Source organism: Urocampus carinirostris, chromosome 12, assembly GCF_059441175.1.
Source record: "Urocampus carinirostris isolate Australia breed hairy pipefish chromosome 12, RoL_Ucar_1.0, whole genome shotgun sequence".
In the NCBI taxonomy this organism is placed as follows: domain Eukaryota; kingdom Metazoa; phylum Chordata; class Actinopteri; order Syngnathiformes; family Syngnathidae; genus Urocampus; species Urocampus carinirostris.
In genome coordinates this window covers 7,831,483-7,858,483 of record NC_142360.1, presented here as the reverse complement: position 1 = coordinate 7,858,483, position 27,001 = coordinate 7,831,483, and the positions used below count along the sequence as shown (strand labels likewise).

The 27,001-nt window shown below is 39.6% G+C and overlaps 1 protein-coding gene across 3 annotated transcripts in view; it reads right to left on the bottom strand.

Moving 5' to 3' along the window:
• Window positions 1–22,350, bottom strand: part of myo9bl (myosin IXb-like) — a 56,401-nt gene extending 34,051 nt beyond the window's left edge. For all 3 annotated transcript variants that reach the window (XM_088348879.1, XM_088348881.1, XM_088348880.1), the window contains exons 1-4: window positions 21,993–22,350; window positions 2,412–2,634; window positions 2,115–2,334; window positions 1,528–2,037 (exon numbers count right to left, since the gene is read on the bottom strand). In XM_088348879.1, the coding sequence (XP_088205005.1) occupies window positions 1,528–2,037; window positions 2,115–2,334; window positions 2,412–2,572 (891 nt within the window). In that variant the 5' untranslated portion in view covers window positions 2,573–2,634; window positions 21,993–22,350. The remainder of the gene's footprint in view (window positions 1–1,527; window positions 2,038–2,114; window positions 2,335–2,411; window positions 2,635–21,992) is intronic.
• Between the last annotated feature and the right edge of the window lie 4,651 nt (window positions 22,351–27,001).

Below are 27,001 nucleotides of genomic sequence, written 5' to 3'. Positions count from 1 at the left end.
ATTTTTTGGGGGTGTTCCTTATACTCTGGTGTGCCTTATTGTGCGTAAAATATATCAAATTTATTGTGTTACACTTTAATATACATATAAATAGTTTCACCTTGGCGTAAATTCACTTAATAAGGGTGGTTATGGAATGGATCAACCGTGAAAATCGAGAGAGTACTGTATTAGCTTCTTTTTGACAATTCTATTGCAGTTGAATCAACTTAACTTACTTTTAGAGCTCTGAGCTGTGACTTTTGTACTCACATTCCACGCATGGCTTTTCTGGATAAAAAGAGTATTATTAGCCCTGCAGTAAATATCCTGAGCTTTACTTTCGGGTTAGGACTGAAGGCATGTATAATACCACAATTCTGAATAGCAATCCACTGAAATAATGTAGTGTTGAATTGAAAAGAGAATGGGACCTTTAACTCCCATCTGGTATAAGTCACAACACTTCATTCAACTTTTCATTCAGATCACAGGGGGTTCAAACTATTTTGGTACAAGCTCACAGTGTAGTTTATAGCACAAAAGAAAAGTCTAAATTGCAGCACACAAACAAATGCTGTATTGATATACAATGCAATACATTGTCATAAATATCCAAGGGGAAAAATATTTCAAATTTTCACACAGTTAAAAATGACTACAACTCTGCTTCTTATTATTAGACTGGGGGAGAAATCAGCAAAACAAAGCATGCACATTTTAAGCCCCAAAAACTAAAACACCAACCCAAATAACAGCCCCAGGGCATTTATTCGCAAACATATGTTTTTGTAGTTTTTTCAATTCACACAGACAGAAGTAGAGGACCATTTAAGGAGTAGTGAAACTATTTTACTTTTTTTTTTAAAGGGAGACCTTACTCTTCATGGTAAAGCACTTAATACAACACTCCACATGACCGCGAAGCTGCAGCCATTTCCTTTCTTTTATTTCCCGGGGAAATTTAAAACCTACATTGGTATCAAACTTTATAATTATTCAACCACCGACTAGTCTAAAACACAAGTGGTTTTAACCCTATAACAGAAACCAGAGTGATCTTCTTGAAGAAACATTGGACTTTAAATGAATAAAAGTGCGGCATTTTCCCACGTAAATTAAACTGGAGTAGTCTATTACTATCCGCTCTTCCTCATGATTAAGAAGGCAAACAGATTGTTTGAATTGGCCTGATGATAGGTGATCTTACTTTAGGGCTCCCTCTGTGTTTTAACAGCTCCATTAATGACTGTTAGTCACTAAAATTTCCTGTTCACCCCGTGCACTCACACATCTGGTGAAGAACAACAAAAAAAAACAATGTCTGGTTGTCGGTAGTCGCCTCACTTAGTCAGCAAACAACATTTAGCTTTTGTCTTCACCCAACCCAAACCACAACACATTGTTTACTCTTCATCTACTCATTTAATATTGCGTAAATTGCACAGCCTGCGTGTTGCATTCTGACCTACGCTGTACAGTGGATGCCTGGGATACTGCGTCCCCACCGAACAATGTTTTCACATTATAATTCACAGTATCTCTTACCTCCAGGACTGGTCCAGCACCAAGAATAGTCCTCTCCACACCGCTGGCATAACCTTTCTGGCTAAGTGCAGTCAGACAGTGAATGAGAAAGTTGGTACTTTGAGTCTTGCCCGAGCCGCTCTCTCCAGAGATGACAATACACTGGTTGACCTTTTTTCTGAGCATCGCGTAGTAAGCCACATCGGCGATGGCAAAAATGTGCGGCTCCAGTTTACCCAGTTGGTGGTTTTCATACAGTTTGACATACTTTGGGTTGTAGATCGGCAGAAACTTGAAGGGGTTAATGGCAATGAGTATGCTGCCTGCATATGTGTAGATCTTTTTCTTGTAGAAGCGTGTGCGGAGATTGTTGAGAATGCTGTCCTCATTGAGTTTGGGGAGATTGCAAAGGTCAGCAAAGTCGTCCTGCGGAGGTGGGAGAAAGCCCCTGGCGGCAAGCCGTTGGGCTTCTTGCTCTTTGGACAGAGGTGGGAGGTGGACATAATGAATAGAGCCGTCGTTGTTCCTCTCCTACGTCAAGAAAAGGGAAACAAAAATTGAGACAAGGATGTCATTCTCAGAAACAACTACACATATAGGAATAAGACCTGGAGCAAGAAGTAAAAGCCAAGGCTCTGCGGGTGCTGCTCCTGGGCTTTCCGAGGCCACAGCAGGGACCTCTGAACAGGAAGATCTCCGGCCTCCAGCACCCATTCCTCCCCTCCACTTTCCTTCACCTCTGCCAGCACATATAGGCGACCAGGGTCCAGCCCCAGTTCCACAGCAGCATCAGAGATCACAGAAGCTGCCGTTGCGTCTTTCTCCACTCTTTGTAAAGCAACATGATAAAGCAACAGTGAGTGAGCAAGAACTGATGACTTGTGACGACTCTGCTTCCCTCTTACCTTAGGTTGCAGCAGGTGGATGACGTAGAAGCAAGACGTGGGTAGATCTGGAGCAGGTACGAGCGTCCATTGTGATCCTTGGTGCTCTTTAGCAGGCCCCCTCCCCCCTTTATTACACCTGCACTCATTGCTATGGCAGAACCGCCATCTCTGACACTCATCCTGAGTCAGGGGGAGTTGCCTCAGCATGCCGCAGCGAATGCCGCCTCTTGCTACACTGCGCCTGGCAGAAAATAAATCACAAATTGGTCAATGCCAATTTTCATAGACGTCAACACATGAATGATGATGTCGGTCAGTGGCAAATCTATGAGACAATGAGAGAAAGGCATTTGAATGACAATGTACAATTACCTTGAGTGAATTTGAGTGTAAGGGATTTATATACAGTTGAGCATTTGCACTCAGCAAAACTCAGCACCCTAGCAAAATTTTAGAGAAAAAAAATCTCCTTCGCCTTCGACCGACTTTCAGCTTTCTAACGCCCCGCATCAAGCAAAGAGAGCATTTGGGCAGACGATTCAAACTAAGCTGCAGAACTCTTATGAACTGTTTTTGCTATTTTTGATTATCTCAAAAAGAAAAGTAAGGATACGAAAAGCAAAGATGTTGAAAGTGGAGAAAAGTGCTTCGCCTTTAAAGCCAGCCATGGCTGGTTTGGAAAGTTTAAGCAGAGAACTGGTATCCACAAGAATAGACGTATTGTTTTACTTACACATTCTTTGTGTGCGGAAGAATTAGGAAAACGCACACACATGGCCAGAGTGAGGAACAATCAGACCATGAAAATGGCTAAAAGTGAACAAGAAGATCATTTTAATTATTTTGGTGTATGACGGAGAGCAGAATTAAACAAATACGTGATCAAGTTCGCCTGAAAAAAAAAAGACTGAAGAATGAGAATGCGATGAGACTGGTCTTCTTTGGAAGAAAATTGGTGCATTACGAAGGATTAAACGAAGAGGCCTTGGAAAAAAGTATTAAAGTATTATTATCATTAGTACTAGTAGTAGTAGTACTTTAATGCATTTATATAACAGTATTATATACAGCTCCATGTTAAGGACTAAATTACTGGTTAGATAAATGTTTTATTTTATTTTTTTAACAAAGTGGACTTTTTGTATGGGCCCGAATGGATTAATGGGTTAATGTTTACTTCTTATGGGAACAAATTTTAGACTTCGACCTGCAACTTGAAATTGATTAACATTTTGAAAGCTGATGCGCCACAGTGTTTAATTGCTTTTAATATTGTAGTCTTTGTTTAAAGTAAACTTTTGGCCAGCAGGTTACCATTTTAAAGTTATCAATGACAACTTAACATCTCAAAACCCCCATTTTTAATCAAGCTCTTATGTGGCTGCCATTTTTTATGCAAATGCTAATATGAAAAATAAATGTGAAAAGTTGGCCTTCATTTATGGGCAGGGATGAGTCCTGAGTCTTATCAAGAAAATCAAATTCCTTTTTTTATTATAAAATACACAGTACTGTTGTTTAATCATAAAGCACTAATTCTGTTTGTTCAAGACGCTAAAAATAACATTGACATTTTAACCTCAGTTATCCCTGCTGATGCAGCAGAGATACTGAACCCAGCTGCTGCATGAATGTGATCATCAAACTGAAACAGACACCATACAATCCTAACCACAATCGGTGCAATTATGGTAGAATATTCACTCTGCTCAACTGAAGAATAGTCCGTGACAAAGGTAAAACTTGATATTGCTACGAAAAATGAAGCTAAAACTCACAGCACTGTTCAAACAGGTACATTATAGTTATATAAACAATGTTTAAATAAGGTCTACTCTCTGACAAATGTAATAAATTAGAATAATATGATGCAAACATAAATTGTCATTGTTTAAAATCAATTTTGAAATTAACAAGAAATAGAAGAAACAAGGGGAGTCCAATCCTTTTTCAGCACTCTGTCACAACAACACTGGGAGACAGGAGAACATTACAGATAATCATCAACACAGCCCACAAAATCATCGACTGAACTATGCCCAGTCTGAAAGACATTGTCATTGGATTCAGAAGCTTTGTTTGGACAAAAGTAGTGCTTCAGCACCATCTTTGCCCTAATAAACATTGTTAAAGGAAGCTGAGAAGTTCATTCAAAGAATGCTTTGCCACGATTTAAGAACCTCTACACCAGGGCTGCACGATAAACCGAAATCTGATATTGCAAAGTGACATGGTGTAATTGTGTAATCATAAGACACTACGTTTTTTCCGAAGATGTATAGTGCCCCTTGGTTATTTAAGTTTGGCCAATCAGAATTGTCACAGATTGGGTTTTAACAGCGCCGGCTAATAAAAGTGCAATTTTAACGGCACTAGCCAATAAAGGCGAGGCAAAGTTTGTGAGTTGCACATCACGGACCCATGTTGTGAGCCTCTTGTGAGCAGACAACAACACTAACAAAGCTCCCTATAAGATGGTGCTGTTTATTTAAGTTAAAAGCACATCCCTAGTATTAACCCTTGGATGCATAATTGGACTTTAAATGACCCCATTGGTTATTCTTCCAAAAAAAAAAAGTAATAATGTCATATTTCTGGGAGTCCTTATAAAACATGTTTATGACATAAAGCCATTAGTATTTTTTTATTTTTTGCTTACTAATTTTTGACCCATCTCATGGAAGAGTGTATGTACTAGTAGGTCATGCATCCAAAAGTTAGGTACTCACAAAAACAAAACTAGCACAGCTCTTTTGAAAGTAAAAATCACATTGAAAATGCAATACTGGTCTAAAAAAAAATAAAAAAATTGTAATTAGGTTTTTCCCCCCCAAATCGTGCAGCCCTAATCTTCATGCAAAGGAACTAAGCTGAAGTGGGTCAAAGAGGTTTTTTTGGACAAAAGAAGTGCACCACTCAACTGAAACAAAGTCCACAAACAGTACATAAAGCCGATGCTACACCACTGTCATCAAGCATTCCATTTGTCAGCTATCTGCCTTAGCTATATGCTTCACGATCCATACCTCTGGGGCAAATATATCATGACAGCAGCTGTGTAGTCTTGTGATGTATCATGTAGCCTGGCCCCGTATTAATAATGAATGCTTGGTAAACTGTAAGCCACCCTTGGGGAAACAGGAAGCTGCTTCAAATCACAGCCGTGCATAGTATATATGGCAGGGCAGGCCACAGTGCTTTAGTAATCTGAGATCCATCATGTAAGCACAAAGGCAGATTGTTTATCACTTTTCCCATTCAAGAAGGGATGGTTCATTTTGTCAACTCGAAAAATAAGTGTGTTATAGCAATAAGGCAAAAGGGGATTTAAAGTCATAAACCTACCAATGATTGATCAATCTCTCTAAAAATATTCACTACAGTGAACCCCCGCTATGAAGTAGTTTTTACGGTTTTGCTCCTTCACTATTTTGGATTGTGCGCTCTGCATTCTGATTGGCTAAACAGTTTTTGCTCTTCCCTACCTGTGCGTCAAAAAGTTGCAGTTAATGATGTGCATGTACGTAAAAAAAGCTTGCCGAATCACAATAAAGGATGGATCACTGTAGTAAAGAGGCTGCTTAAATCAGGTTCTTCCTCCAACCTTGTTCAGAGTTATATACATCTTAATAACATAAACTCCTTATTAAGTCATGATGGAACTTTTAAGAACAAATTTTCCACAAGCACAGTAAAACGTTTTGGTCTTGGAAACTGATCTTTGGATTAGGTAATTATTTATTGTGACGATCGACTCAAAAATAGAAGTTTACGGTCACAAGATTTAGCACTTTTTCCAGGCCACGTTTTATCACATGCAAGCTATGCGAACAAAACTGTCGACCACAAGTATTATTGGGTCAAACTGTTTGGAAAGTTGCTTTTAATCAGAGCTGCTTGGTTAGAACTTGATAAGGCCTGCAATGTACCAAATTAAATAACTAAATAGATGATGGGGCATGCCACTTTGCGAATGTATCTTGAATTCTGTATTGTTTGGTAACTTGTTGCCATATGGTAAAGGAAAAAATGGGTTATCATAGTTTGAGGTTACAGGAACCAAAAACAAATATTTTTTGTCAAGTTATCCTGTGGGGTAATCAAGGCAGAGACACAGGGCTTTAAGATAATGCAGCTTCCTCCCTGCAAAGGAGATCCACAGTGAGGATACCCAGCATTCCAAAGATAAGACCCCGGGGTTGTCTACTTCAGATGAGCTAAGCTAGGCCTTTTAGCTGCTTACGGTGGGATAGGGGCAAAGATAGTGGATTGCATGACTGGAGCTCAGACAGGAGCTCCTCAGCTGCTTACCGAGAGCAGGACAGGGGGCTTTAACCTCAAGAAAGCTTCTTAGACCAGACATATTTATGAGGGGTACCCACTTAAGAGTGCTGGACTCATCAACCTTTCCCACACTACAGTGTATTAGGTAGAATGTTGTGCCAGTTTATACTTTGTCTTTTTAATTTGGTCAATTTAAGAAAAGAATAAATGACTGTCTTAAAAGACGGTACGCATAAAAAAAACAGACACTGGAAATAAAAGAACCCAACTCCAGATTTGGCAGTACAATATGTCCTTGCCATTTCACGGTTTGACGTTTGACGAGTTTTGTACATTGCATACTTTTTTCTATTACTACGGTCCATGGATGGCATTAGACAAACAGACGTTATTTCTGTATTTAACAAAGTGCGCTCATACATGGCTTGTCAGAAGTATAAACTCACACTATATATTGACGGATACAACTGTGGCATCAAATGTAAAGGGATAAATACACCAGTGGCTTTTTTTTGTTGTGGGGGCAGAAAATAAGGAATTGTCACAGAGAAATCAACAAATCCACAAGACTTTTTTTTTAGCAAGTGGGTCCGTCTTTGTCATTGGTGTCAAACTCAATTCAGTTGGGGGCCACTGGAGCTAAGGTGAGGTTGGGCCAAATGGGGACTTCCATCTAAAAAAGCGCCCAAAAAAACTTTGCACTGCTCTTGAATATTTTTTAAAATAATTCTATACAAAATAAAATCTAAAAATAGAAAAAAAAGCTCATAAAATCTACTGAAATCCATTTAAACTTACATAATAGATTTGGTTAAGGCACCGATTTACCACATAAATCGAGGGAATACTGCAACCAATTTGTTTGACTCATTTGCACAGGTGAAATAAGCCAACTAAATCTTCTTCCAATAAGGCCCCATTTTTCATGAAATATATCAATAGTTCCTGTTCCAGACACTCTGATGATAATGTAAGACCAAGACATTCAAAGTCTACCAAAAGAGCAACAAGCGCAGCCCGAGACACTATCAGCTGACTGTATGACGAAGCAGGAAGTGAGTGACCCAGTGACACAGTCGATGAATGGAACACTCCTCCTCTGTTTTCTCCAAGAACACCCCCCCTTCCCTAAAAAAAAAAAACTTCACCCTGCCCTTACTGTTTGACTCACAATTTAAACTCAAGAGAGGTTAACAGAGATTAAGCAAGCAATGATGTCAACAGTGCATGAGGTGGATGATATGGTTACTCCATGCATTCCTTTTGCTATGGTGGGCACATGTCATGAGTCAAGCACCTATTTAATATGGGTAATAGGGTTGCAACGAATAGTCAATGTTGTAGACGCAGATAATGAATAGAAATAGTCGAACAATTCCGTTGACGACTATTCTTGCTAGAGAAATTATTCCTAAAGAGTGAGGCAACTCTACATGCTCAATAGCATCTCTGTCTCGAGTGGAACCAGAAACATACAGAAATGGCAGCGTCAACATTGACTACACATACAAAAACTTCTAAAATTTGGGATCGTTTCCCTTAACCACTAGGGTTGTAAGGGCACCATTTCCATTAGGGTGTCTTGGGCAAGTACAGCCTGGTGGCGTCCAGGCCAACAAATGTTTACAATCGGTCTTGAACAGTGGACCTTTCGCTAGTAGGTGAATGTGCCAACGGTAAATAAAATGACGATCACATAAAATAGTTGATTGAAACAGAGTCTGACTCGCCTTGGTAAGATTCAAGTAACTTTCAAGCCATTATGGTTTTGATTACATGCATTATTGATTTTATATGCTATATTTTGCTATAAAAGAGAGCTTGAGCATTATGTCAGAGTGTGCTTGACGAACGTATTTGAAATTAAATGCATGCAATCCTAAGAACAAACATCAGTTGTCAAAGGTTAAAAACAACAAACATAGGTTGTTAAAACTGTCCGATATCAAACTGTTGAGAACAGATAAAATATTTTTGTTACAGACTTTGCCGTTGATCACTGAATGTACTTCACAAAATGCCCATATTTGTTTTAGGTACTTTTCTACTGTTGCGGATAAGCCTGTTCTTGGTTTGCAGGATAAGAAATGTTCAAATTAAATTTAACGTAATATTTTTTTGCCTGTCCCTAAAAAAATGAACAGATGGATTTATGTCCCTACTGACCAAGCACTGCTCCTAGTATGCGGTTTTATTTAATTTTGTATGAATCTGCAGTATGTTCATTAAAAGATGTATTTGTCATTATACGCATTTTCATGCGTTCATTCTCAATTGCCAAATAATTTAATCAATTTTATGCTTAGTTTAAGAAAAAAAATAATTATACGATTATCTGACTAATTGTTGCAATAGTCGTTGACTAGTTAACTATTGAAATGGTCGTTAGTTGCAGCCCTAATTTGTAAACCTTTTCAGTATTGCCCCATGTCAGCATTAGTCTTTTATACTGCATTTCCAACATCCGATAGTCCACCTACACTTCTTCCGCGTCAGTCTATCCAAGCAAAAGCTTTTTACTCTCTCTGGGGAAAGTGGAGCAGCAGCCACTCAAGTATCCACCAGGCTTGGAACTCCATACCAACATGACCTAATGGATATGAGAATCTCTCTCTACAAAAGCTTTCTACAAAGATTACATTTACATGCAGCCAATACTATGATTAGAAACTGACTATTGCAAGTATTTTGATGATGTAAAGCCATGTAAACTTGCACAGAAATCCGATCTGATTAAGGTGTTAGTCCAGCTGTGAGTATTCTGATTGCAATTGTTGGGTAAGTTTATGAATTTTCTGTTTAGTCATGCATGTACACACATTCTAGAAATCTGACTGTGTGTACACGGTCACATGTTCCCTCAACCAAGATATCTTTATGCCGCAAGGACTGTGGGAGTTGAAGTATGGAGACGAATGATACACGCAAAGACAAGCTTAATTTGCCCAAAAAAGTCTCATGTGTATTGGTTTATTTTCTGTCCCCAAAGCAAAAATGCTTCAAGTGTATCCATCCATATACAGTGTAAGTCTATTGTTTTGGCTAGCCACGTTCAAGCACATCTTGTAAGCACACGAGACACAGCAAGGGAGCTCCATTTTGCAGTGAGAGCAAACAAGTATGTTACTTTGTTTAATTTGTTGAGTGATTCAAATGCAATAAAAACGTCACAAGTTAAAAGCGGAAATTACGTATATTTGCGTTATGACGTTCCCCTAGCGCTTAGCCCTTGTAATCGGAATACTCGCAAATGGCATGTGTAACGGGTTATTCCTTTTTCACTAGTCATGTAAACAATTCAATCGGGTTGCGCAAGAAATCCAATATTCAGTTTCGAATCAAATTATTGCCTGCATGTAAACATAGTCATTGTCCTTCCAGCCCAAATATAGACAGATGCAAAAAAAAAAAAGGGGGGGGGAAATTCGATGCATGTGTGTGTACTCGTGGCCTTTGTGTTTATCTATACTCTCGGGGATTTATAAACACACAAGTCTGGCGATAGTGGGAGATTGCTCTCCTCGCGGTAGAGTATTCCCTATAACCCTCAGGGGCTGCTGCAGTGCGGATGTATGGATGTGAATGCATCAGTGGCATCCGACTAGACTGCCATGTGGCCTATTAAAAAAAAACTGTCCTTTGTAAAATCAGAATGGTACCTCTTGCAAAGAACCAACCAGCAGACCCCAACTGGGCTTATAATCACAATTGCAGATATGGACCCTAGTGAAAAAAACAGTCAAGGGTAAAAAGCCTTTTTGAGTTGACGTCCTCCCCCCAGTCTTACCAGCATGAACAGAAAAAAAGAAAACACACACAAGAGGAGCATCTGCTGTCTGCATCCAGAGGACACAAGAAGGGAGCCAGAGACCTTTGACTTGTTGATTATTGAAGACAAGCTAATGGTGTACTTTATGCACGGTCTCTAAAGGCACCGATGTTGAGAGGTACAGTTTTGTTCTCTTTTTAGGTTGCACTCAAAATTATCTATTATCAATAGCCCTTTAGATTTGAATTAGGGATGCACAATATTTTGGGACATAAAATTATTCTGCCAAAAATGACCAGAAATGCAGTTTTGGTTTCACAAAGAAGAAAAAAGAAAACAGAAAAAGAAAATAGAAAAAATAAAGACTTCCAAAAGAAGTCACGTCTAAAAGTGACCCTTTCCAACTTGGCTTTCACACTGGGGCTCATTTTTAATAAAGGGAAGGAGATAGAGTTCAAAACAGAACCTCTGCCGAGCTTTATCAATGAAAAATTTTCTTCAAAATATGGGAGTCCCTCTGCTTCCATGTTTTTATTACCAGTTAGTCGGACTGGCTAATGTTTACATGCTAACACTTCATTGCTAAGTGTTTACAGTACACCAGTTTTTATTTGTAAACACGTACTTTGTACATCCACTCAGTTTGTCCCCGGAGTCCATTGGTTGGCACAAAGCTATGTGCGGCAAGAGTTAAATTTACTATTATTTTTGTACTTTTGCGGTAATGTGAGTGCAACCAGTTTGTTGCATTACATTGGGACGAATAGCGGACCACCATTATCAATTCCTTTCTAGTCCCGTTTTCTTGTAGCTATTCACTCTCCTGTCCGTTAAAAGCTACGTTTCAGTAAAAATATGTACTAAAAAAGAAGAGAGCGAGATTGTGCAGTGCACTAGCTATAAGCTATTCATTTTCTGTCATAACCAGCCACTCTGTTCTATAAGTGCAATACACTTGTTTATTTTTCAGTTTTTGGCCAAGCGTTTCTCAATGTTGCTTTTCATGTTCGGCTCCTAATTTTCATTTAGGGCCATCGGCTAGAATCAAAATATGAAGCAAAGGAAACATCTCTTTTGGCCAACTATTAGAACAGCACGTTAGCTCCACCTCTACAAGCTTTGCCTCCTTAAGAAACAAGAGATGGTTGCACAGTTGTCTCCCATAATTTTACATACATTTACATAATATGTGTGTTGAACCAAGGAAGCGTGCACAGTTGCTTTCTGTACCCCGCACCCAAACAGAAGCCTGTCTAACGAAATTACACCAATGGTAATGGACACTGCTAATCAATCACATACTGTTATCACAGGGGCGGGGGGCTGCATTGATTTGCCACTCCCAATGTCATCAGTCAGGGCCACATATTGACAAAATAAAGCTAGCTACCGTCAGACATTCCTCGGGGGAGGAGCTGACCTCCTTATCACGATTGGTGGTTGAAAAAGTCCAAAGTCAGCTCGATACAAACGCAAGATCATTCAAAATGTTATCATTTAACCTTGTTTTGACCTTGGAGAAATTTAACATTGGTTTATGTACTTCGATTTATGTACATTTCACAGCATGCCCCATAAGGTAAAACCCGACATAGTACCTTCAATTTTCATTGTCCTGTTTTTTCCTTTTCACGTCTTCAGGTATAGGACTTTACGACACAAAATCCTTCTCATTAAGCTCCTCCAGTGCCATTCTCGTTCCACCACCCGCCGGTCAACCCCCCCTCTTGGCTCTCTACCACATTAACATTTGGAAGCGTTCCTCTAACTCAGTCCAGATGCCAGGTTGCAGAGGGGAAGCAGAGGAGTGTAGTGTTGAATTGAATTGGGTCTCCAAAAATGAAAAACAAAACAAACCAAAAAAAAATAACTTCTAATTTTAAAATCTAGATTGTATATAATAATGGCCAACATATCCTTGTATTAAATGAGTGCATCATAATTGTGAAATCACTCCAGGATTACTTAAGTGCCATTTGGTCCGTCTTTCATTACGTCAACGCTTAAAAAAATATCAAAAAGTGAAACCATTAAATCAAAGCAGCAACATGAGGTACACCAATTCTAAAGACCTTTACGTGTTGGCCCTAATTGAATCCAGAAGCCAGTGCCATTCTTGTTGATGATGAGATTCAACTTTTCCAGGTCAATCAAGTCAGGTTTGACTATACTTATCATATACTACTGTGTCATTTTACTCTTTATCTAGGGCAGAGGGGGTTTTGAATGCAATAGGTAATTAACTTGGGTTTCTATACCCTGACATTTTTTAAATTTTACCTCACGATCAACTCCTCAGAACGGATTCATGTCTTATACCGGTTGGTTTGCTGTACAATGAATAATAAACTCACAATTCAAACATTGTATGATATAAGCTAAACCAACATCACTTTCGTCCAGTAAAATATGATAGAAGCAAATAGAGCACTATAGAGCATCTGAAAAAGGAAGAGGATTATCTTTTTTCATTATTTTTTTTTCACTCATGTAAGTTACTCTGTGTACCTCCGACACACATCAGTTGTGCAAATGCGTGCAAAAAATTGTGAATGAATAGGCAAAATGATGCAAAGCCCAAAACAGAATGTAACGTTTAGCACGATATAATTCCAGAGTTTAATAATGACAAAATAAATTAATTAATGTAATATACTACACAGATTGAATATTTTACTCCCTCTTCCAAATATTTCTCACATCTTGTCACCATTCATCCCCACCAAAACCAGACATCCTGTAGTTGCTGACAAATGAGTTATTCATCAATGGCCTGAGACTACACAGTATAGCAAAGTCAAACAGAACAGAGTCCAGTCTACAGAGAGCCCAAAGTTAAACCTCTGTTCCTCTTCCAGCTCTTCAAACCTCTGCTGATCTCAACTATACTTTTCCCATCTGTGCTTCTGTCTGCTCTTCTGTTAGGTCACCCTCCAAAGCCTTTCAGTCATTCATAGAGAGAATTGAGACGGTTTCAATCTTGAAGACCTCATCCAACAATCGCTCTTTAAAGCACACTGAATGACTAAAATACAGGCTGTTGATAAGGTTCATTTCTGTTTCAAGTAAATATTGTTTCCTAATCTTGAGAACAAAAATATTAACAATTAAAAATTATATTTGGCTGAAAAGTTTCCATTATATATTTACATTGACAAGTCAAACATTGATCAAATGCATGCATGCATGAAAGCCTAAATAATTCAGGATTTTTATAGCAGAAATCCTTACCCTTTTAGGCATGAAAATATAACTTTTTTTGAAAAACATAATATGAAGGAAATGACTTGTAGAAAAGAACTTGGCAAAATATGTTTGGCATGTTCAGACTTGTCTTTATTTTCTCTTTTTGCCGTTGCGCTCAAAAGGGAAAAATATCAATGACGGCGATACAGTTTCTGTCTCTTCACATATATTATCTATTTAGTCTTGTTGCTTTTGATAACTAGTGGATTGGATCAGAACCCACCCTGCAAAATCTCACGTGCCGGTAATGTAAATCAGTGTTTTTCCAGCAGTGCACTAGGGGCTCACTAGTGTACCATGTGACCTTCTCTAGTGTGTCATAAGAATTTGCCCAATTTTATCGTTGAAAAAAAAATGCTATTGTTCAATATATGCTTCCAGTGATCAGCTAAATAACAGTAATGTTCATCCATATAAGTAGGTGGCAGCAGATGATTCTTTCTAACTTTGATGAAGCTGATTAAGATTGCACTGCAAATCTATAATACTGTGCAATAAAGAAAGTAAAAATCTTGCACATCATTTTCAAGATGATTAGTATTTTCTTATTTTACTAAAAATGAAAACAATAACAGAGAAAGTTAGAACCTTAGTAAAAATATTCTACTTTGCTCATTTTAAGAATGTTATTTTTTGAGAACAACAAGATGAAAATACAGTAAACAATTGAGTAACTTGAAAAAAATATAATACACGAGTACAACCAAAATAGACAGTGAAATTATGAAACAAAGTGAATAAACTACTGTATTACCAACTGAGTCACAGCGACCACAAACGATAAGAAAAACTTGATACTGTTAATTAAGGCAACACAATAGTTTGCCGCTGCTGGGAATTAAATATCAAACATTTAAGACGGATGGTGTGAATGGAAAAAAAGGGTGCGTTGGCTTAAAAGGTTGAGAAACATTGTCCTAAATCAATTGTTTCATCACAGAAAGAACAAATTTTTGGAGGGGTAATTCCCAAACGATGTCATCTGTTGACCCCGTAACAAAAATGTGCTCTGCATCTCAGCGCAGACGAACCGAAGAACAGAAAGATGAAGGTCAGGAGGGAGAAATGTGCCACTAATGTGTGCTTTTTTTACGTGTTCCACGCTCCTCCTTTCTTCAATCGAAGAAAGGAGATTTCACTTTCTCAAAAAACTTGCATTTGTATACTTGACCAGATGGAGAGCTCACGACAGAAAATAACTGAGTGAGGATGGAGGGAGAACAGTGAGGCTGTAAAGTCATCAATTCCTCAAACTCCACGGTAACTTGGCACCGTCAGTGTGGCCAAGCAAATTTATGGGCTTTATAAATAGACTCAACTGTAATGATAGGGTGTACGTGAGGAAAGGGCCAACTGTTTGAATATGGCCTACTTACAGCGCCTCATTCTTCACTTGCTTTAATACATACCAGGTCAAGATGCTCGCAATCAAAGGACTGATTGCGTTCTTACTGGTTTACCAGTGGTGGGTTGTTTGGATCGTGATTACAGGAAGAGTTGTAATCCAAGCAGAGAGTTAACAAACACTTGAATGTTTTCCACAGTGAAGTGCAAAGCTTTTTTTCTGTGGATTGGAACACAAACTATACCCACCATAAGACAGCCAACATTCAAATTTTGCGAAACGTTTAGCATTGTCGTAACGTGTTTGTTTTTTAACGCTATACGACTACAGTATTTCAATAGTTTAAGTTTAAGGTAATGGCAGTTTTTATAAAGTCACTGTTTGCATGTGGCTTTTGCTGTTGAATTTTGCAGCTTTTGGTATGATCTTAAATGATTTAAACAGGAAGAGACTGTTATGGCAACCGGAGGATGGAATGTCTGCAAGTGTCTAACTGTCCGTGATGTAAGCGTCCGATGACTAACATGGCCATTTATACATTCATTCCACTGTTTCACAGGGATGTGACAAGCATCGAAAGTTGGGACAGTACAGTGGAATGCCGGGATGCGGCCTTTTTACTTCATGTTGTGAGCCGACGGTACAAAACTGTATTTTTTTGTACTGTATTAATTCACTACGGTTCCCGCGAATTTCAGAGATGCTAAAGGAAGAAGCGTAGTAATGATAACCATGGAAAGAAACTTGCCATCCGTAAGAAATACAAACGAGGCACAAAAAATTGTTTAGCAAATAAAGGTCTTGCATACTGTTAACATTTACTTATTTATGACAAATAACTACCACCTTTGAGACTGTGTTTAGCCAATCAAAATGCACAACACAATGCAAATATGAGACGTATCAAAACAATGAAAAGTGAATTGCATTACAACGAGGCATCACTTTTTTTATATACAAAATAAGTCGTAAAAAAAGTAAACAGTAGTATAATAAATAAGACTATACATTTAATTGAATTAAACAAGTCAGTTATGAGTAAACATTACAATTATTCGGCAAATAAGTATGTAATCAAGTACAATTTCTAAACAAAATAAGACCTCATAAATCAATCAGTAAAAATGGGAAGCACTTAAAAATTTCCTATTAAAGCGAAGGCCGCAATAGGCCACTGGGCCGTGAGATTGAGACGCCTGGTCTAAGGGCATGTCAATCCTTTCAAGTGAAAGGTTTCAAATCAGTTTAATTTATAATGTGCCATATCCTACACCGTCTGCATCTACACACTAACTTCACCGTACAGGCTAAACTCACGTCACAACAAGTAAATAAAATTTCATTTTTCCATGCATACTTAGGTACAATATACTATTTTCTATTTTAATGTTATTATCTAAGGGTACGAAGAGTTCGGGAATCCGAATGCATTACCGTAGGACTCTATCCCGCGCCATATGGCAATTTCACTGCGCGATCCAAACAAACAACGGGGGTCTTCTATATCCGACACAAGATTTACCGAATTGTGAGGACTAAGTCAATTAAAAGGCAGCACGGCGCACAGTGGTTGGTGCGTGTGCGGCACAGTTCTGAGGTCATGAGATCGAACCTCCTGTGTGGAGTTCGCATGTTCTCCCCGTGCTTGTGTGGGTTTCTTCTGCGCACTCCGATTTCCTCCCACATTTGAGTTGAGGGTGTCCCCTGCCCACTGCCTGAAGATAGCTGGGATGGGCTCCAGCACCCCTACGACCCTACTGAGGATAAGCGGTGCAGATAATGGTTGGATGGATGGATGGATGAAGTCAATTCAAAATGATTCTGTGGGAAACACGTCACAACTTCTATGGAAACATGGCTTATTGTACCATGGGTTGGAAATAAGGATCTAATGATAGCTGAGGTGAGAGCTACTCTATCTCTCTCCTGCCTCTCTCCAGTCACTGATCTTGTCCCTTGGCTCTGGATTATGAGTAGAGAAATAGTAGACAGTAACCATCTTCTGGATAGGGTAGCTCCTACTCTGTATGGATGTTGCGCTCTTATCGATTTGTAACTATTGAGTAGCAACATGGACATGAATGTGAGTGTACTTTAGAAGGACCTGGTGTAAATTTAACTACTGGAGCAGTTCATGAAAATTGTTGGTTATCACATCTCCAAAAGCATAAAAGCCTACGCATTTTAGCAGCACGTATTTTAATCTTTGAGCAAATGAACTATTTGGACAAAACAACCATTGCTATATTGATGGGGATGCTGTTTACCTATCCAGAGAGAAGCTATGACATCTTACAAATGGGGCTGCAACGCATTTCATTATGAAGGTAACCTATACGAGCTAAGCCTGCCACAGCAGCTGCACACAGCCAGGAGGCATGCTGTTCAGGGACTAATTAGAAATCTCAGGACGGCTGCTAACCTGCTCTACTATCCTTGTTCCGATAAAAGGGTTATTTTGTCATTTGTTTAATAGAATAACACAAAATTGACCACAACACGGCAATCTCAAATAGGATGATGTCACTTTGAAATTTATTTCCGGTACCTATCGATAAATTAATTTTTAAAGAACTGTCACAAATAACACGGTTAAAACCCCTCAGATAGTTGTCTTAGGTAAATTCCAGCTTCATACAATTTACCATCTCCACAAAAGCTAGCTAACTTTTCAAGGAATTTCTTCCTTTCAGCAATATTCATCACTGACATTTTTATGAGTATATATCTCTGGGATTTTATGACGTTTTAAGTCTCCGGTCCGGGCTATAAAACCTCAACTGAGAGGGTACCTAAAGCCGGGCTCCAAAGGACTAAGAACGGGTGACTTTTTCATAACGGAACACACAATAAGGCCAGGTGGGGCGAGGCAAGGAAGGTCAGACATGTGTAGTGGGAAAGGGGCATTAGCTTTTGATGGATAAAAATGAATAGAGATGGGAAAAAATGAGGAGAGAGGTGATAATTACGGTGCATATTTGCCATAACAAAATAATATTAATGGTAAATTAAATTCTCCCAGATTAGTGTGAGCCAATCCACTTTGGAGACAATCAGAATGAAAGTCACACACAAAGTAAGTCTTTATCAATTAAACCAGCACAAATGTGGTACGTTAGCTCTGTAGCTTTAGCACGTAAACATTTGCCAAAGTCCGGCTTGCGGCTAACAATAATGTGGGAGCGGAAGGACACATGAACATTTGAGAAATGTTTTGAAGGATATATATTGAAGGATTTCCAATTAGTCCCTTAAAGGGCATCGGTATAAACATGAGCCTCTCATCTAAAAAATGGAAAATAAGTAGTCGTAATGTCTACAAACTGCCCAGTAAATAAAAGCCAGCTTCGCATGGCTCACCTCACATCAGAGAGGACGTTATCACAACATTAATATTGCTGAGGATTTTTCCAGTTTTGCCCTTATGTTTGAAACAGAAAGTGCCCTTTTGATCATTTTCAGCAAAAGAAAATCAGTAAATTGCTTGTTTTTATTGTAGTGCCTGGTAAAATATGAGGTTGCACAAGGAATTAGGCTCATCTATGGTTGATGACCAAATGTCTAATCATCCCCTTGGATGTGCATACCAAGTTAAAATACGAGCACCCTCCCCCTCAATCTCATCTATAACACATCTCTATAGCCGGAACTACAATTATTAACAAAATCCCATATGGGTTATTTTGCTGTAAAGCATGAAGAAATGTGCTCTACTTTTGACTGTCTAAATGAAAAGAAGCACGGTAAAGTGAGGAAAGAGGAAAGGGCTGCTTGAAATCTCATAGCTGTTGCAATGCGACACTTTGGTCGAGGAAAACGGCAATGTGGACAGTTCGAACAAGAATTTTGACGTTTAAAGCACGATATGATATACATGATTCTTGTGAACCTTCAAAGGCGTTCAGAATTCGCTCCATTGAGAGAGCTGACACACAAGTTGTTCTTATGATGATATACGGGCGGTTTACAGAAAGTGTGGTCCAGAAGTACAGTATATTGTACTGAGGAGACTGACTACTTTTTTTTTGTAGTCAGTTAATTTCCTGTTCTACGGTTACCATAACACTGCCACAATGGTTACTCGGTGGTCGTGGCGTGATCGACAGATCTAACGCAAGCTTGTGTGACGTCACACATATTTATTTTGGAGGCAATCTTTTCCACTGTATTAGCTCAAGTCAAGCCCTCCATTTTGAGAAAATCCTATAATTGCAACAAGATTCAGAGTTCTTTTTTTGAGGTTGGCAACCTCAAGTTAAAGAGATTCAAAGACTACGTTTATATGTGGGCAATAATCTGACTGGAAACAGAATATTGGATTTCTGGAGCAATCCGAACTGATCATTGGCGTAGAGGCAAACTGATAATCCCGTACACATGGCGAGTATTCCAATGACAAGGGCAGCGCAAGAGCGACATTATTATCAAATGTATGTCATTTGCACGCTGAACTTTTGACATTAAATATGTTTTCATTCATGTCATTTCTTAAATTCAAAGAAGTACCGTGCTTGTTTGCTCTTGCTCCAAAAGTGGGCTCCGTCGCTTCGTCCTTTTTGTTTACAGGATCTTTTGTACATGACTAACACTCCATATAGGTAAATGCAATTTGGCATTCACACATTAGGGCAGTAAAATAAAGCGAAAATGTACTGTAGAAGTCAGCCTATAAACAGGAGGCATTTTTAGCAAGGAAACCAGAGTTTGTGTGTATCATTCATCTCTGTACTACAAGTCCCACAGGACTTTGGGGCATGAACATATCCATCTCAGATGAGAAAATTAAACAAATTAATTGTGTTTTTCTAATTATATTATGTATGGTTCCTACTCTGCGAAAATTCACTTAATACGGGTTGTTATGGAATCGATTAACCGTAAAAATCGAGAGAGTACTGTATTAGCTTCTCTTTAACAATTCCACTTTAGTGCGATCCACTTAACTTACTTTTACAGCTCTGAGTTTTGTACACACAGTCCATGCATGGCTTTAATGGACAAAATAGTATTTTTAGCACTGTAGTAAATTTACTTTCTGATCAGCACCGACCACAATTATAAAACAACAATGCTCCAAGTCCTAAAGTGCTCTGGGGCAGGTAAACATCCCGAATGAGGGAAACTGTGCGCACAAGAAATCAAATTATTCAAATACATGCACAAACAACAAGAAAACGAAAGAAACAGCCCAACCATTGCAATCGAAATACTCGCAGTTGGTCTAAAATGTTAACGTGGGTCTTCATCATACGAATACTTGCAATATTCCGTTTCCAACTGGATTATTGCCTGCATGTAAATGTGGGCTACCCCAGAAGGCTGTTCTGGATATGAGTATAACACATGAGCATTGAAGCGCTCTAGAAAAAACAGCTAAGTTAAGACAAAGACAGAGAAGCTTTTAAAAGCAAAGTGTGTTTGTGTGCATATATTTGTGATGTTGCTGCTCATGATTGCTTTTTTCCACATTACTCACCATGAAAGTGTTTATGGAACTATTTGTTAGTGGCCTGTTGTGCTCCTTGAATTCAAAAAGTCTTTGGGAAAAACGACACCAGCTTGATCTTTAATGTAAACGTGGCACCTGGAATCAAGGTTATGTAAATATACTAAATCCAGGGAAGGAAAATATTTTAAAACCTCAGTGGAAATTATTTGTAATAAATTTAAGCATGATTAATTCTACTTTTCATTTTGGATTTTTATTTAGAACACATCTAGGAAAATTGTGTTGAGTACAGGTTTCATTTCTAAATGTTTATTTTATTTACTTTTTGCAACTGACCCGAGTGACATGGCTTCTTTCTTGTGTCCCGTTTTCATCTGGAGGGACGAAAGCATGACCAACTTAGGTGCCTAACTTGTTTGTGCATTTGGGTTGGCCATGGTCCAAAAAACATTTTTGTGTGTGTTTTTTACTTCTTTTTTACTACGTTTACTACCTTTTTTTTTAAATTGTCTTTGTTTTTGTATATGTTTGTCTTTGTTTGTCTGTTGGTCACCCCTCTCGAGGGATATGACTAGGATAGATAGACTTATTGCAACAAGTTGGAACAGAATACCTCAAAAAAAAAACACTAGCATGTTGGTCACATAGCAAACACGTATACCAAAGTTTATTGATTTTTTTTTTAACATATGACAGTTTTAACAAAATCAACACTACATGTAATTGAGTCAACTCACGCTTTTGTTGTTGTTGATTGTTTTTTACCAGTGAGATAAATTGGGAAACAGTATTAATTGTGACATCATTGATTCTAGAAAATGCTGTTGTTATTTATCAGTCACCTTTTTAATTAAAATGTGTCTAGCATTGTTTATTTATTTTTTAACAACAAGTTGGAACATGCCAATTTTTTAAAAATAGGCAAGGATATTAGTCACATAGCAAACACGTCTACCAGTGTTTTTGTTGTCGTTTTACTAATATGAAAGTTTAAACAAAGCTAATCTTTGCTGTACAGGGTTACGTTCACTAGTATTTTTGTTAGTTATTTAATGTAATTTTATCTTAATTTTACTAGCCATCGCTGCTGTCAAATTCGGAAACGTTGTGACGTCATGGAGTGTGGAAAATTCTATTATTGTTGCTTTTTAGACACCTTTTTGAGAGGGAATGTTTGAGAACGTCATTGAACATAAATTAAATGAATTAAAATTGTTTTAATTATTTTTTAGCAACAAGTTGGAGCGGGCTAACTAAACAAGGACACTAGCATGTTGGTTACATAGCATTTACATACATACATAAATACATACATACATACATACATACCCATTTTTTTCGGGATACGACATATTTAACCAAAAAGTTAATTCGTTTCATTGTTTTATTTTTATGAAAAAAATATTTGACTTCCAAATCTTCTTGTCACGAAATTAGCAGTTTGAATATGTGCATATATACCCTAAGAATTAGTCCAAACTTGACTTTAATGAAACATGAACGTACCTGTCCTGGTTGTTCGTTCCATTGTGTTGATTGTCTTCTATCGCACCGAACAAAAAATATTATATCCGAGTCTTGGTTGGCTTTCAATCCGTGTTGTTAGTCTGGACTGGGGCTAACAACGCCGGACAAAGCTGGGCTTGAAACCGGCGCGGAAAAAAAAACACAAAAAAATAAAACGAACTCAAAGGGGGGGAAAGTCGCTTCCTTGTTCGCCTCGGAGACACAATATAAATCGTTCTAGGGAGTGAAAATGTGTTGAAAATGGACTGGTGACTGGTCGGCTTAGCAGCTAGCCAGTCGCCACTTCCTTTTGTTTTTTTTCTGCCTTAATAACAGCAGCGAGGCTGGGAGAGGAAAAAAAAAGTTGATGGGGGGAAAAAACGTTGCGTTCAATGAGGGCGCGCTGTTGCTTTTGAATATGCTGTTTTGGGGTAACAGCGCTTTCTAGAGGATTTCTGAGAGTGGTGCATGAACTATTCCATGCACTGCTAAGGTTTAGAAATAACGCCCACTGCAGGATAAAAATAATACTGTTTTAAATTCGATCAAATCAAAATGTATTTGTTTCGCAATAATTTAAAGTGTCGTATAAATCCCTTAGTCAGGTCAGGTCAAGTCAAGTCATGTTTATTTGTGACGCCGTTAATCACAAAGAGTTTCAAAGGGCTGCACAGACCACAGATTATTGCAAACCACAGACTAATTATTACACAATCCCCTGATCTAAAACCGACATGAGGGCAAGGAAAAACTCAAAAACCTCAACATGAGGAAAGTGAAGAAACCTTGAGAAGGGACCGCACACGAGGTAATCCCCCTTCCAGGATTTTAATTGAGTAATTACGAATAAGAAGAACAATCTCAGCCTTTCACAAAATGGGTAATCGAAAGATGAATAAATAAATGTAAATGTGCATTTGGAAATAAATAAAAACATGACTTTTCTCCCCCAAAACACTGAAATAAATATACACAAATACATTAATTAGTTTGTTCGATGATAATACTAATACTACTGCTACTACTACTACTACTACTACTACTACTACTACTAATGATAATAAAAATGATAATAAGATATAATGATAATAATAATAAAAGGAGAATCAGTTTATAATACAACAAAGTGTTATGTTTTTCATTTTCTTTCCATAAGAAAATAAGGACTAGTATATTTTATTTAGAGTTCAGGAGGAATATTTTCACAATTAACAACCTGAAATGCATAAATAAATACATGAAATTTCCTTGTCGAAGCATTGAAATAAATGTACAATGATATTTAGTTTTCTGAAAAAATATTTGTGTAAAGAAGAAAGGGAAAAAAAGAAAAATAACAAATACAAAACGCAAGCTTTTTATGTACAAAAAAATACTTAGTATTTTATTTCGAGTATAATGAGAAGAAATTGAATATTTTCACAAGAAAACTAATAAAAGAAAACAATAAATGCATGACACCTTCCCAAAATACCAAAATGTACAGTGATATTTATATTACAGCTCTGAGTTTTGTACACACAGTCCATGCATGGCTTTAATGGACAAAATAGTATTTTTAGCACTGTAGTAAATTTACTTTCTGATCAGCACCGACCACAATTATAAAACAACAATGCTCCAAGTCCTAAAGTGCTCTGGGGCAGGTAAACATATATATATATATATATATATATATATATATATATATATATATATATATATATATATATATATAGTTTTACAAGACTGGGTGGACACACTTGTTGGCATGGGGAGGGATGGGCGCCGCCAGGCTGTACTTGCCAAGACAAACCACAGAAAGTGGTGCCCTTATGATTATGTTAAAGTACATTAACCTGATGGGTTACCATGCAAAATCATTCCTTATTTTGCCACAGCGCTTTTAGCGGTGGTTGGATATAACTACATTTTTTTGTTTTCCACGAGAATAATTGTTGATGTAATGCTTCTTTTTTCCACAAGATGTAGATATGTTGCCACAAATATTTCATTTTTGCAGCAGTCTGACATTATGGTGATATAATATATGAGTAATTGAAACGGATTGAAGTTTTATTCCAACTCAGATATTCTATTGTCGAGTTATCAAAATAGAAAAAGTAAAAAAGTATGTTAACCCATTACTAAAATCACCAATAATAAATGCATCATTTCTAGATTGTGAAAATATATTTGTGCGCAATTCTCATCCGAAAATAAAAGTTTCTCCCACTTTAGGTTTGTCATTTGTGGTTAGTTGCTCTTAGGGACTTTCCGGACAAATTTCAACATGTTACCTAGTGTTCTCTTTTATTGATGTTCACTATGTTTGTGTACTGTTATCCAATGCTACATCTATTCCACCCTGGTCATCCTGGAGGGGGAATTACCACTTGTGAGTCCCCTTCTCAAGGTTTCTTAGTTTCCTTGTGCTGAGGTCTTGAGTTTTTCCTTGCCTGCATGTTGGTATCTATCTATCTATCTATCTATCTATCTATCTATCTGCAACGTTCGCACCGTACCAACGCGGGTGTCCGATGGATGTCGGGTGACGTGTCAGCCATTCTACGGATTGTTCGACAGCAACAGGAGTGGCTTCAGCGACAGCAAGAAAGGTTAGATGCGATCCCGGAGATTCTTGCTCGTCAGCTGCACGTATCGGCCCCGCCTCCCGGTGATTCTTCTGCTGCCATGCCTCCGCGCGCCCCACCTATCCCGTTCAAGAATTCTCCCGCCATCGAAACGGCAGAACCGCGAGTGGGCGTGCCAGCGAAATTTTGTGGCAATCCTGCTCAGGTGCGAGCATTCATTGTGAACTGCCGACTCATTTTCGACCTGCAACCCCGAAACTTCGCGTCCGAAGCTGCCAAAGTGGCCATCACTATTAACCATTTGTCCGGGAACGGCTGAATTTGAGAGAGGTTCAGCTGCGTGTTCCTCATTTGATCTCCTGGCCCAGGAGATCCTCAAGGTATTTGACACGAGATCCACATCAGTCGACACGTCAAAATCTCTGACGAGGATACGGCAGGGAAGGCGATCGATCGCCGATTATTCGATCGATTTTCAGACACTCGCAAGCCAAAGCAACTGGAATGCGGAGGCGTTAGTAGACGCCTAACAGCTTGGCAGACTACATGAAGGACGAGTTGGTGTCCCCCTTCCCGCCTACCAACCTCGATGAGGCCATTGCGCTCTCAGTTCAGATCGATCGTCGGGTCCAGGGTCGACGCCTTGAGAGAGGCCGCCAGAGCCACCCAGTTTCCTGCTCACCTAAGGGGACTGGCGCAATGGAGGTGGATCGCGCGTCGCTGTCCGTCGAGGAGCGTCGGCGTCGACTCTCCGAGGGCATCTGCCTGTACTGTGGCGGGCAAGGACACAGGATATCATCCTGCCCGTTAAAAGAGGGAGCTCACCGGGCGGTTGGAGTCGTTCGGTTGAGTTCCGTCCACACTCCGATCTCCCCGACCGGAAGACCAATGCTCCAGGTGCACCTTCGGAGTCCCGGGTCAACCCAGTCCCTGTAGGAGGTCAACATACTGGATGCGGCCTTAGCCCTGAGAATGGGGTTGAAGTGTGTTCCCCTTCCAACCCCAGTTCCTGCCTAAGCTGCGGACGGTCATCTATTGGGCCCGGCAACACAAGTTACAGAGCCGGTGGAGATGAAACTGTCTGGGAACCACCGCGAGCGGATACGTTTCCACCTGCTTCCTTCCCCGGTCAACCGCTCGTCCTGGGACATCCGTGGCTGGTTAAGCACAACCTTCGCTTTGACTGGCGGACGGGGACGGTTTTGGAGTGGGGGGCTGAATTCCACCAAACCTGTCTGCACACAGCCTCTCGTCCTGTCCGCTCCAGGCGTCCTCCCGCAGTGCCCGATCTGTCTGAAGTTCCCGTCTGCTTGCCTGCTCACCAGTCCGACTCTTCCGACTCTCCCGTCAGCCAGCTGGACTCGTCCGTCCGCCCGCCGTCTGACTCGTCTGCTCGCCCGTCTGGTTCGTCTGCTCGCCCGTCCGGCTTGTCTGCTCGCCAGTCCGACCCTTCCGACACTCCCGTCAGTCAGCTCGACTCATCTGTCCGCCCGCTGGTCATGCCCGTCTGTCTGCCCGCCAGGCCTGTTTGTCGGTCCGCCATGCCGGTCAGCTTGCCTGATTCAGCCGTCCGCCTGTCTGGCTCGTCCGCTCGCCTGTCTGACTCTTCGTCTGCCTGTCTGCTCGACTCTTCGTCCGCCTGTCAGCCCGACGCTTCGTCCGCCTGCCCGCCCGACTCTTCGTCCACCTACCTCCCCGACGCTTCATCTGCCAGCCTGTCTCGAAGTCCGTCTACCATATTACTGTCACGATTGCCGATTGAACGCAGCTGCGGCGGAGTAATTGGCGGCAACAGCTCGGACAGCTGATTGGTGGACACTCTCTTTTTAAACCCCCGGCTTCCAAGAGGAAGCCGTCAGATCGTTATGCGAACTGTTGCCTTCTGCTCAGTCAGCCTTCTCGTCCAACCTCGTTTTTGCTAAACCTTTCCCTGCCTGATCTTTGTTACTGACCTGTTTCTGGACCTGATTACGCCCCGTTCTGCCTGCCTCCTGCTACCGACCTTGCTCACGAACTCGACATTGCCTCTGATCTGCAGTCCCGGCCAACGACTTGGTAGTCCTTCCTGTCTCTGTTCCTCCTCGCTCGACACGGAAGTGCCACTTCCGCGTTCCCGCCACCTGCTACTCGTGTTCGTCGATTCGCGGATCGTGGAAGCAAGCCTTTCCCTCACTCTTATCAATATTAAACTGAGAAAACGAGCGCTATTGGGTCCTGTCTCCGTTCCTGGTCTGTGACACATTACTGTACTATATAGTATATACAGTATATAGTTTATTAATATACTATCACATAGCAATACATATTGAAAAAAATCTTCAGTGTGGCGTAAATGCAAATTGTCGGGAACTTTAAGTGTGCACATTTGGTCATCTTCATATCATGGTGACAAAAAAAATTCTGGTCATCCGCATGCAAGGGGTGTGAACTATACTT